The sequence below is a fragment of the Eucyclogobius newberryi genome, unplaced genomic scaffold (genome assembly GCF_026437365.1).
Source record: "Eucyclogobius newberryi isolate DKJ021-1_F unplaced genomic scaffold, fEucNew1.0.hap1 SCAF_1, whole genome shotgun sequence".
NCBI classification, from domain to species: domain Eukaryota; kingdom Metazoa; phylum Chordata; class Actinopteri; order Gobiiformes; family Gobiidae; genus Eucyclogobius; species Eucyclogobius newberryi.
In genome coordinates this window covers 23,324,166-23,337,191 of record NW_027315723.1, presented here as the reverse complement: position 1 = coordinate 23,337,191, position 13,026 = coordinate 23,324,166, and the positions used below count along the sequence as shown (strand labels likewise).

General features: G+C 42.0%; 1 protein-coding gene across 1 annotated transcript in view; it reads right to left on the bottom strand.

Moving 5' to 3' along the window:
• Positions 1-13,026, bottom strand: part of cd2ap (CD2-associated protein) — a 46,353-nt gene that overhangs the window by 21,416 nt on the left and 11,911 nt on the right. The window contains exons 3-10 of the mRNA XM_072440478.1: positions 8,901-9,086; positions 7,761-7,861; positions 7,241-7,379; positions 6,616-6,752; positions 5,284-5,395; positions 5,121-5,215; positions 1,990-2,088; positions 1,113-1,163 (exon numbers count right to left, since the gene is read on the bottom strand). Of these exons, the coding sequence (XP_072296579.1) occupies positions 1,113-1,163; positions 1,990-2,088; positions 5,121-5,215; positions 5,284-5,395; positions 6,616-6,752; positions 7,241-7,379; positions 7,761-7,861; positions 8,901-9,086 (920 nt within the window). The remainder of the gene's footprint in view (positions 1-1,112; positions 1,164-1,989; positions 2,089-5,120; positions 5,216-5,283; positions 5,396-6,615; positions 6,753-7,240; positions 7,380-7,760; positions 7,862-8,900; positions 9,087-13,026) is intronic.

Sequence of the window (13,026 nt, the reverse complement as noted above, 5' to 3'; positions counted from 1 at the left end):
CAAAATGTTTCACCTTGTGTAAGAGAAAACCGCAAATGAATTGTTATGAAGAGTATCCCAATAACTGCAATCAGAAGATATTTTAGCAAACCAACAATGCAGTAACTGAACCTTTAATTGTATAAGTTGAGGTTTAAGCATCAGACAAATGTGAAAGGACTGTAAAACTGCCCCCACATCATCGATCGAATTATAGAGCGATCCCGGTTAAACGTTGAAAATGAATTCTTTAGATGTTGACAACACACTATTACAATTCCAGGAGATTGTGTGTGGGTTTAGATTCCAGGCATGAATCATGTTCGTCACGTTGCACATGAACCTTTTCACTATAATTACTGACTGTGAATGGAGGAGTTGCTCAGATATAATTGGTCATTCGGTCCATTATCCTGCACCGTAATGGACTGCAATAATAGTCAGCACCACTAGGGAAGAGTTTGGTGAGTGTCTGAGATGGAGGTGTATTTTCACTGCTAAACAAACAAAACCCTGTATGAGAAATGAACCCCGCACAGATGCATAAAGGCCTCATTTGTGCGGAGGAAGTGTGGTTGTGCACGACAATATATATGCAGATTCATATTTTCTGGAATAGGTCAGCCAAAACGAGGAATAAACTGCAGATTTCATTAACCTTCAAATGGTATCAAAAGGTTTTTAAGGTTTTACAGACGTTTGAAACCTTTGGTACTGTAGACCTTTAACTTTCATTCACTGCAAAGCATTTATTTTCCTTTTCATGTAACTTATTTTCCTTTGGTCATACAAAGTAAAAATCTGAATTCATAATCAGAATTTTCAACGATGGTTAAGGACATTCAACTTATATTTTTTGATATAGTCGACAGAAACAAAAGCGATGCCAACAGAAACTTTGCTTCGTTGACCTTCGTAGAACCTTAAAATCTTATTATTTCAAGATGAATTTAGCCTTCATTGGCGCTAGAGCAAAATTTTGTGTAAATATCTCTTGCTCTACAACAATGTACAACTCTACAGCGACAGAGCAGCAGTGAAATGATAGTAGACTGATGATAAAGGCCCCTGTGACCCGATATCCCTTTTGAGCAATGACCTTTATGGACTGTCACCATGTAACAGACACTCACCTCTTCATGGTCCTGCTTCAGAGTCTTCAGTGACCCCCTCATTGCCCCGGCCTGAAACAAAAACAATATATTAACTTCTACGTTCTAATAATTACAGAAAGACTTTTTGCGTCATCCTTATGTCACCCAATTATAAATGCAATTTAGATAAGGAATAGGCCAGAGGTTGTGTTCCAACTACAGAGGGATCACACTCCTCCCCAGTAAGGCCTACTCCAGTGTACTGGAGTAGGCCTTACTTTACCTTAAGTAAAGAAGTATTAGCCCAACCAGTCCACATGTGCTTTATGGATCTGGAGAAGGCTTTTGACTGTGTCCCTCAGAAAGTCAGACCTGGTGTCGGTGCATGTTGGACAGTGCCAGGGCTTCCCTTTGTCACTTCTGTTCATTGTTTTTAGGGGCAGAATTTCCAGGCACAGTTTGCAGATGTTGTCCCTATGGCTCTATCAAACCTGGAGTTGCAACATGCACTGGGGCGGCTTGCTACCGTGTGTGAAGTACTGCTTCTGTGTGACTTATGTTTACGTTCTGTATAAGCTATATACTAAGATTAGGGTTGGGCGATATTGACAAAAATGAATATAACTTTTTTTGTGTGTTCATTCCAGCAATAAAAATGTTAGGACAATATTTCCACAAAGTGTCAAACATGTGCTAAATGTCTTGGTTGAGATTCATGTATTACACTAAACAAGAAAGGACAGAAACTAAAAAATATCTCTATCTCCTTTGGTAGATTACACTAGACATTTACGTTACATAATTTCTTTTAAATTGTCTCTTTTTATGGCAATGTAGGTTGTTTTATCTAAAAATTGCAATAATACAAAAAGTGTTGACTGAAAGTGTGTGGTATGTGCACAACTCGAACACTTACATCTTTGTCTGCATCGTTGACCATCGTTACAAAGTTGTCCGGGAACACGCCCTCTCTCCCTCCGACCTCGCCTCTCCACCAGCCGGGCTCCCCTGTGTCCTTAACACAGTGGATACAGCACAACATTACCATACATAAACACACACAACATAAGACCTACACACGGAAGACAACACACTTTTGTAGCAGTACTTCCAACATTCGCCACTAGATGGAGGCAGCCGTCTGAATTAACCCCAACAGTGAACCAGAGAAATCCATGTTTGTGTGTCACTGAGCTCAGATGACAGAACCGCAATCATCTTTATCGTGCCCTGGAGCAGCCGTGGCGGCCCCTGATCCCGTTTGGCTGGTTCTGTTCTCACTGTGTCGCAGCAGGATTTCAACAGAAAGTTTGCTTAATTGATTGTGATCGCTTAAAGGCCTGGAAAAGAACTATTTAGGCACATCAGTACAATGCAGGAATTAAATATTATTTGACTTCACTGTACTTCACTTCGCTGTATCTCGCAGTAGTTTGTAATAGTTTGTCGTTTTACGAGTGGACAATTATTATTAGGCATCATTTATCATTGAGGCCATATTAACAACAGCTGAGATTAGAATGACAAAACAAGTTACTAAAGTACAAGTACTAAATCACACCATTATTACTGATATTTCTACCTTCTACACATCGAATGAGCATAATGTCCAAGCATAATAGTAAATCTACAAGGCCCTGAGATAATGAGAATAACCTGTCTGTCCATTTGTGTCTTTTGGTCAGCCCTTTAACAATCTACAATGAAGTTCTTGGCACTGAATTAGAAAAGGCCAAAGAACCACTCCGACAGGTTCGTCTGGATTCTACTGGAGATAGAAGGAAGGATCAGGGTTCAGAAACAGGGATCAGTAGCGTTACAATTGTAGTCTAAAGTATGCTCTGGTTTTAAAAGAAGTTGCAAGTAAATATGAATTTGCTAGCACCACTGGAAATTTCAAATGTCACTTCTTTTTTTTTATTTATTAACCTTTATTTAACAAGGGAAGAGCCCATTGAGGCTGAACCTGGGGCAAACTGAAAGATCATAAAAAACATTTACACAAATAAGAGGCTATTTGTTACTCACTTCAAGTCCTTAATTAAACTATTGGTGAGTGAAATTTAAAGAGTTAGAAATGGGGATGCGTCTTTACTGCCCAATATATATTTAACATAATATAAGATATATATATTGTATTTTTTTAAATGTATTTTTTAATTGTTTTTAATGTATAATATTTGATTTGTATGCATGCATTTATTTTAATCTATTTTAATTGTGCTTGTTTAGTACTCTGTGCAGCACGTTGGAGACTTTGTGTTGGTAAAATGTGCAATACAAATAAAGTTGGATTGGATTTACTCATGTGGAAGTACAAAACATGTATTATTCAAAGTGCTGTGGACACGGGCAGAACCAGGGGGACACGGGCAGAACCAAGAGGACACAGGAAGAACCAAGAGGACACGGGAAGAACCAAGAGGACACGGGCAGAACCGGAAGGACACGGGCAGAACCGGAAGGACACAAGCAGAACCAGGAGGACACGAGCAGAACCAGGAGGACACGAGCAGAACCAGGAGGACACGGGCAGAACCAAGAGGACACAGGAAAAACCAAGAGGACACGGGAAGAACCAAGAGGACACGGGAAGAACCAAGAGGACACGGGAAGAACCAAGAGGACACGGGCAGAACCGGAAGGACACGGGCAGAACCGGAAGGACACAAGCAGAACCAGGAGGACACGAGCAGAACCAGGAGGACACGAGCAGAACCAGGAGGACACGGGCAGAACCAAGAGGACACAGGAAAAACCAAGAGGACACGGGAAGAACCAAGAGGACACGGGAAGAACCAAGAGGACACGGGCAGAACCAAGAGGACACGGGCAGAACCAAGAGGACACGGGCAGAACCAGGGGGACACGAGCAGAACCAAGAGGACACGAGCAGAACCAAGAGGACACGAGCAGAACCGGAAGGACACGGGCAGAACCAGGACACGGGCAGAACCGGAAGGACACGAGCAGAACCGGAAGGACACGGGCAGAACCAGGAGGACACGAGCAGAACCGGAAGGACACGAGCAGAACCGGAAGGACACGGGCAGAACCGGAAGGACACGGGCAGAACCAGGAGGACACGAGCAGAACCGGAAGGACACGAGCAGAACCAGGAGGACACGAGCAGAACCAGGAGGACACGAGCAGAACCAGGAGGACACGAGCAGAACCGGAAGGACACGAGCAGAACCGGAAGGACACGAGCAGAACCGGAAGGACACGGGCAGAACCAGGAGGACACGGGCAGAACCAGGAGGACACGGGCAGAACCGGAAGGACACGGGCAGAACCGGAAGGACACGAGCAGAACCGGAAGGACACGAGCAGAACCAGGACACGGGCAGAACCGGAAGGACACGGGCAGAACCAGGAGGACACGGGCAGAACCAGGAGGACACGGGCAGAACCGGAAGGACACTAGCAGAACCGGAAGGACACGAGCAGAACCAGGAGGACACGAACAGAACCAGGAGGACACGAGCAGAACCAGGAGGACACGAGCAGAACCAGGAGGACACGGGCAGAACCGGAAGGACACGGGCAGAACCGGAAGGACACAAGCAGAACCAGGAGGACACGAGCAGAACCAGGAGGACACGAGCAGAACCAGGAGGACACGGGCAGAACCGGAAGGACACGGGCAGAACCGGAAGGACACAAGCAGAACCAAGAGGACACGAGCAGAACCAGGAGGACACGAGCAGAACCAGGAGGACACGAGCAGAACCAGGAGGACACGGGCAGAACCGGAAGGACACGGGCAGAACCGGAAGGACACAAGCAGAACCAGGAGGACACGAGCAGAACCAGGAGGACACGAGCAGAACCAGGAGGACACGGGCAGAACCGGAAGGACACGAGCAGAACCAGGAGGACACGGGCAGAACCGGAAGGACACGAGCAGAACCAGGAGGACACGAGCAGAACCAGGAGGACACGAGCAGAACCAGGAGGACACGAGCAGAACCAGGAGGACACGAGCAGAACCAGATGGACACGGGCAGAACTGGAAGGACACGAGCAGAACCAGGAGCCACTGACCTTGCTGAGGACGTGAATGATTTCCCCCTCCTTCAGTGTGAGCTCGTCTTCATTTGTGGCCTCAAACCCAAATGTCACTTTGCAGTATTCTTTTGCTGAAAACCAAAATGCCGTTACAAATTGGAAACAATCTTCCAAAGACATGATGTGGTCCTGTACTCACATTGTCGTTTCAAGGAGGCCCTGCTCTCTGCGTCTACCTTGGGGGCCTCTGTCGGGGTGGGGGTGGGATGGTTGGGATGGGCAGACTTTGCGGATGGTACTGACGGGACAGACTAAAGTGAAGCAAATTAAACAAATGTAGATGGGTTTGGATCATGAATGAATGTTTTGCATGACACTAAATGAAGGACGTTTGGATTTAGATGACAGTTTGATGAGAAGCACAGATATTTAAGGATAGTGGCCCAGACTGGAGACATTTACAAATGACAACCAAAGTAAAAACACAGTTTCACCTGGCTGGAGGTCAATTGAGCTGACAAATAATGCAGCCCTGTGTGCCAGATTGAGAACAGGTAAACAGAGCGGCAAACCTATAGAGTAGATGCCAGTGTCAATGTAAAAGAGCGTTCACACTACAGCGTCAAAGCGTCCAGTTTACATTCCAAGTCTATGTGGATATGCGTCCAGCGGTTTTGCTGTGCATTTTGAGCATTCTTGCAGTGTGAATCCTGCGTTTAGAGCGTCGGACGCAGTGCGTCTGGGGGCGAAGCTGAACTTTTTTGCAGCAGAGATTACGCTGCAGTGACATGCCAACGAATTTCATTATCCGGACGAAGGACCAAAACAAACCCAGCACCGGGAAAAAATCATCCAGACTGCAAATGATGATATTCACTAAATTCTGGTCAACTCTTAAGTATTTGGTGGACCCAGACAAGCCCCCGAGCCGATCGCCTCCGTTTGGACTTAATGCAAATACACCAAAGCCACTGTCTCACCCTGGTCTGCCATCGCACCAAGAGAACAGCCACACCGGCGCTTGCCTCAAATATACGGACGCCAGACTCAGGCGTCCAGCGAGAATTTAGATGCTGTGGTCTGAACGCTCCTTTAAAAGATCTAATTTACAGATTTGTGGACATTTGATGGGATTATGAGCCCCTCAAGGATAAACTGAAGGAGATGAGACACTGTTGTGTAGAGGAGGGTAATGTTAGTGGTGGAAAGAGTGAGGGCTGCAGAAACACAACAGAAAACTGTTACATGCTACAAGTACAGAGCGTCTTGTGCAGTGTGCCACAGAAACACTATTGTTGTGTCCTTATTCTCAAAATATGGTTACAGAATATTACTCAGTCAAACAGAGAAGTAAAGGTGCTTTTGTTGGTCTTGGTGCCAGTTTGTTTTATGCAGACATATTTGAGAATAAAAGTTATCCGTGTCTATAGATCACAGGAAACATCTCCATTGACGGTAAACAAAGATGGTGAATAGGAAGGCGTGGCCAGCGAACATCTAAAGGAGTTGTACACATTCTCACTCCACTCACTTTTAATTTCACATGCGCTCCAGTGAAGATGTCCCCGAAGCCGACCCTCATGACCTTACTGGGCGGCCGGGGCGCTCCGTTCCCCAAGCTCGCTGGAGGTGATGTGGGGGTGCTGGCATTTTCTGAGGCAGGTCCATCTATGGATAAAAAACACATTTACTGTAACACAATCTGCAGATTAGTTATTTATAGACGACAACGGCAATTGGTGTGGCACTTTGTTTTGTTAGCTCCAAACCTGCTTGGACCGATTATGTCGGTGCTGGTGCCAAATTATGAATTTTTACTTTTTCAAGCCTCTACAGCAGAAAGCCACTCAGTACCGCTTTGATACTTACTATGGCATGATTTAAGCTGGTTTTAGTCTCTAACATGCGTATGAATTAAGAACAAGGCAGGCTTCTGTACCACTGCACGTTCACATCAAGTGTAAACATTAGGCTGACTTTAAACTCAACTTCATGCTCAGACATGTTGAGAAAAGAGGACATACCTCAACTCCACAACTGCACCACATTTTATTTCATAACCAAGAAGGATAACATATTAAGACTACTATAGTGTAAACTGTATATCCCAAGCACAAATGTATAAACAGATGTAAAAAAAAACAACATTTCAGTACCGTCTTTCATACCCGTCTCCTCTGGTGTGGCTTCACTCGACTCTCCGTCTTCTGCCGAGGCATCTAGTTCTTTGACAAAGTTTGAGGGAAATAGTCCAGACTTCCCATTGAACGTGCCACTCCACCAACCCTCCTCCACCTGAAGAGGTAAGAGTAGAATATCATTTCACCAAATTTGACATACGCCATAACTTTATGTTGAGAAAAAACATGTTAAAAGTAAACATTGTAGAAAAAGATTCAGTTTTAGTCAATAAAAGTAAACGGCGTGATTATAACTGAAAAACATACAAAAACCAGAAAAGGACTACATAAAGTTGAGTATCATATATGAATGCATTTGCTGTCAGTATAAATTACTTTCAAATGTAACTCCAAAACAACAACAAAAATCATAGAAATAAAGATTTGAGGTTATCTGCTTACTTTTTTCTGATACAGACTTGTTGACCGAATCAGATCAAACTGAATAGTTTTGAAAGTTTAAGCAAAAGAAAGTGAGTCCAGTGAATAGTGGTACCTCTTCTGTGACTTCGATGAGGTCTCCCACCTTCAGCTCCAGCTCGTCTTCGTTCTGGGGGTGATAGTCGAACAGAGCCTTGCACAGTCTCCTCTTGGGCTCTGTCAATGTGAAGCAGAAGAGGTTAGACCTGCTCTCGGAGGCACAAAACCTGCGCGTGTCCGGGTTTAAACTGCTCTTCAGGCTCTGGATCAAAGGCGCGGGGCATGAAGCGGAGAGGGGCGTGTTTAGTAAGTGAAGAACCGCCTCCACAAGGTGCTATGAGTCAGGTGATCCTCCGGCAGGGACACGCCCATTCAACAACACAGCTGCACAAGCCCATTCAACAACACAGCTGCCAGATTTAGTGACTTTAATGATTTCCTGTAGATAATTGCAGATAAAAATGACGGTAGTTACAGATTCAGGAGCTTTATATAGTTAATAAGTGTAGATATGACTTTATGATGTATTTATAATCTTTCTTTAGGCGGTTATGCACAAGGGTGGTTAATTGCAAACAAACCAATTATTTAAATATTTGTCAAGTTTGTTCGTAATCAAATAATCATTTTCCGAACTATATACAGACGCCAAAGCATGCCATTTGCCGAGAGAAAACGTTTTATAACTTTCTACAATACACAATATAAAGATGATCATTTTAGCTTCATCTTGGTCAAATCTGTAGAAATCTCATAATCCCCATCATGAAAAACTAATCCATTAATCGATTACGAGAATAATAGTTGGCTGCAGCCTTATAACGCAAACCCATACAGTCATATCCCATAGTTTTTAATGGTAGGGTAGTAGTAAAATAAAATAGGTAAAATCAATATCAACAAGACAGACTTTGACCTTTCCTAAATGGCTTTCTATTCAAACTAGTATTAGAACATGTGACAATATTTAAGATTATTATTTTTGGTGATAACACAAAAATAGTACAAAAAAGTAACATTCTTTGGTCTAAAATCCTGAGATCAAAATAGAGATAGAAAGTTCAGTATTGTTACACTATAATGTGCATAACATTGTTTATTTCATCGTTTATTTTGACTAGATGAAAAGGACTGTTAAGGCTGACCTGAGGAGAATACTTTCAGTCTAGACAGGTGACTAGTGTTCTGAGTGAAAATAAAGCGCTTTGGAGCCTACTCTTGGAAGCGGCTGGGGGGTGCGGCTGGAAACCCCCCAGAGGGATCCCGATGGCGCTCATTCGATTCACCAGGTTGGCCACGTTTCCTGCGGACTTCTCCCGGAGCGGAGCAGGGGCTTCCTCTTTGGGCTCATTTCTGGCCTCGTTTTTGGTCTCCTCTGCCTCTTTGGAATCCTTTTTCACCTGGAACAACAAACACGCACACACACTGCACGTCAGTCTGGGATCACGCCATCGTTAGAAGTGTTGTACCCAATGGGGCAGGTCGAACACACACACTTCTGTATTTCATCAGTAGACTATGAAAACATAATCATAGTCGCATTACTATGCTAAATAAGTATGTAAAGTAAGTCAATAAATAAAGCACGTAAATTAAGTAAACAAAGTAAGTGCCGGTAAGTAAACAAAGTAAGTAAATAAAGCAAGATAGTAAAGTGAGAAAGTGAGTCAAGTAAAGTAAAGTCATTAAAGAAAAGTGAGAAAAGTAAAGTAAGAAAAGTAAAGTCAGTTAAGTAAAGTCTAGAGATGCATCGATTGCAAAATTCTTGACCGATACCAATTTCCGTTTTTTTAGGAGGTCTGACTTGCCAAAACCTTTTTTTCAGATACCGATTTTCTATCTTGCCACTGATTTTCCCACAAACTACCCAGTATTATATATATGAAAAATGTATACAGGACACACGTTTTATAATATAAAATGTAATTTATTTTGTGGAAAAATAGAAAAATAAATAACTATATATAAAAATAATATATATATATATATATATACAGAACAGGAACAAAAAGGAGTGTCATCTCTGATTGGCTGCTGCGCCGCCTCGCCGCAGAAAAGTTGAACAAATCTGAACTTTTCTGCGGCAAACTATTTTAACGCCTTGAAGCTTATATGCCTGTCAAAGCGTCTAGAGCGAAAAACGCCAAAATGCACCCTCCACGCCGCGCTCCACGCTGAAAAAGCAGGAATCGCGCCACGGAAAACGCAGGAGGTGTTCGACGCGCGTTTACATATGATTGGCCGAAAACCGGAAATTACGACAGTGACCGGCCGGTCACCGATTGGACATAAAACCGGCTTTTTTAATCGGCGGCCGATTGATCGGTGCATCTCTAGTAAGTCAGTAAAGAAAAATAAGTAAGCAAAGTTAAGAAAAGTAAGTTAAGTAAGTAATATACTACAATATATAATCATTATCTGGAGTACACAGACTTAAAAAACATGTGTAAAGACCCTTTTATAACAACAGCAACATTATCAAATAACCAACATCAAAAAAGAATAACCAATTTCAGATTTGTATCAATATTTCACTATTTGAAACTATTCTTTGAACCTTCAGTCACTACATACAAACAGAAATAATTGTTAGAGTCCTATTGCGAATACTCAAAATAATCATAACACTAAATGTGATTTGTAACTTCCCTAGTCACAAGAGCTGCAATCACCAACATAAAAGCAAGAACTTTAATCTAATTGTGATTACGGCACTCTGCAATTATAAGCTTTGAACTTTTAATCAACAATTCTGTCCGGGGAATTATTTTGATTTTTTTTAAAAAGGCCTATCTGGTCTATTTTTAATTACTCTTATCTCAATAACTCAATATTGGTTTTTTTTTTTTTTTTTTTTTTGCCATAACATGTAGTCTAAACAACCCAAAAAAGTCCTGGATTTACAAGAAATTATTATATAACTCATTCATATTGTGGTCAACATCAGATTGCGGCGTCGAGAGAAGTGAACACAGCTTTGCACTTTAAATACACTACAGTTTTGATGCAGTCTGCTGAAGTGTGTTACGGCCCACTCGCGCTAAATGTAGCAACAACCACCACCACAGTCATTTACGGAGTCCACACCTTCACCAAACACCAGATACCACAGCCCCGACCGATCCCAGCATGCATCTCTCTGCAGCGCTACACTCTATGCAATAAATCACTTGATAAATACCAACTTCACAAGATAAAAGACAAAATTGCAGAGCATGTTTGAATTGATAAGACTCTCGCTTCCCAAGAAACGCAAAAGTTACGAGGCCATTACACAGTAAACGCAAACTCAAGACTGCACAACTAACTACACTGCTATGTGATATCAGGCGTAATGTAGAGTCTGGTATACTTTGTATTGGTCCTGATCAAAATAATAACCCGCTAACTTATTTACTAAAAGAAAAGCAAATACGTTTTACCGCACTGGAATCGAGAAAAAGACGACGTTTTGTTCAGCAGCAACGTTCTGCCTTAAAGAATGCAATCTTTTACGTTCTGATTTCAATGCAATTAAATGTCCAGCTTTTTAAAACTATGAAAAAACTCTCCAGCACACTCCGACATAGCAACTGTGACACTTGACTAAAGCTAAAGGACCTACAAGTGAAGGAGAGCTATAAGTACACACACCAGCTCTGAATGTGGAGCTCTATCAAAATGTGTGGAGCAATAACACCAATTATATCACATGATGCAGAAAACAAAGAATCAGCTCACTATATAGTTATTTAAGTGCAATCTGGTAGTTTACATTGTTATGGAGTATGGCATTAAATGTATAGATATTCATGGAGGCAAGCCGACAATGTCACCATGCTGGGTTACTGGTCAGATCTGTGGAGAGGGGTCACTTAGCTCACAGTAAGAAAACATGTTTTAAAAGTATTAAAAATAGAATTGAAATTCTGCCTTCCCGCGCGACCCCCATTCCGCCCGTCAATGTTTTCTGCTGCGTTTTGCGGCATACCAAACGACGCTCAGTAATTCACCGTTGATGATTGCATAGTTTGCGATTCAAATGGTTGTTTGTCCTGACAAATTGCAAGATCATGCTGAACGCAGACCTGAGCAGGAAAAAAGAGAGAGAGCCTCGGTGACCCGGGACTTTTCAATGATGTTCAGGGGGTCAAAATACCCGAGTTGTGGCAGAAAGAATACAGTCTAAAGAATAAAGTCTAAAGAATATTCTTTAGACTTTATTCTTTAAGCCTAAAGCATAAAGTCTTAAAGAATATTCTTTAGACTTTATTCCCCTCCTCCCTGTACCTCCATCACCTAGCAACAGAGACCCGCTGCTAATGCTAATGCTAATGCTAAGACCGCGGCACGAGAGGAAATGTCCCATCAAAATAAAAGAGGAAGTGAAGGCACTAATTGCACCTCTGCTGGCCAATAGTGAAAAATACACAATATCTGTAACACATTTTTTCATGGCGTCTTGAGGAGAATATAATCCATGAGTTTCAAACAAATCAGACAATGCTGAGTTTTTCACACAATGGGGGCGCTATAGAGTAAATTTGTTACATGGTATTTATTTCCAATCAGACCCTAAACACGCATTAGTGAGTGAAATGTGAGCTCCGTAGATCAATTCCAAAAAAACAGGAAATGAAGCCTTTTTTTGAGGGCGTGTTACGGGCGTGTAAGGAATATCAAAAACATTTTTTATCTTTATTTAAATTTCAATGTCTTTAGATGCAAAAAGTGTTGTTTTGAGCTCGATTGGACAAAAAACCTAGGACAAGTACAATTTAAAAAAAAAAAAAAAAAGAAGTCAAACATGGCGGAGCAACCTCCATTTTCCTCGAGTTCGGGCCGAGCCGATCGCGTCTATGCCCCCGTGTATGACATTCATCAATGTTCAGGGGGTCAAAAATGCCTGAGTTTTGGCAGAAAACCATGAATAATAATAATAAGAAACTAGGGGACAACAATGACTCCTCGCATTCCATGGAATGAATTCCATTCCATGGCTCAAGCCAATTATTGGGACCAAGTCCCATGCTTCTAATTAAAATATGATATTATAGTATTGAAAACAACTATGATCTAGAAGAGAACATCACGTGCAAGTAGCTTTCTTCTGTACAATCTGGTGGTATAATTTAATAATTTTCAGGATTATAAATGCATTTGCCACATTTAGTGGCAACCCTTTTAATTGGGATAAATTATATTACTGTTTATTTTCCCATTCCTGATAAAAACACCTGTAATTTAATAAACATAAGATAGCAAAACCAATACCGTCACTATGCAGATGAGCAGAAAAGAAAAGAGCACCTTAAAACCAGGATTAATCTACACAAAAAATCCAGACTCATCAGATTCAGACA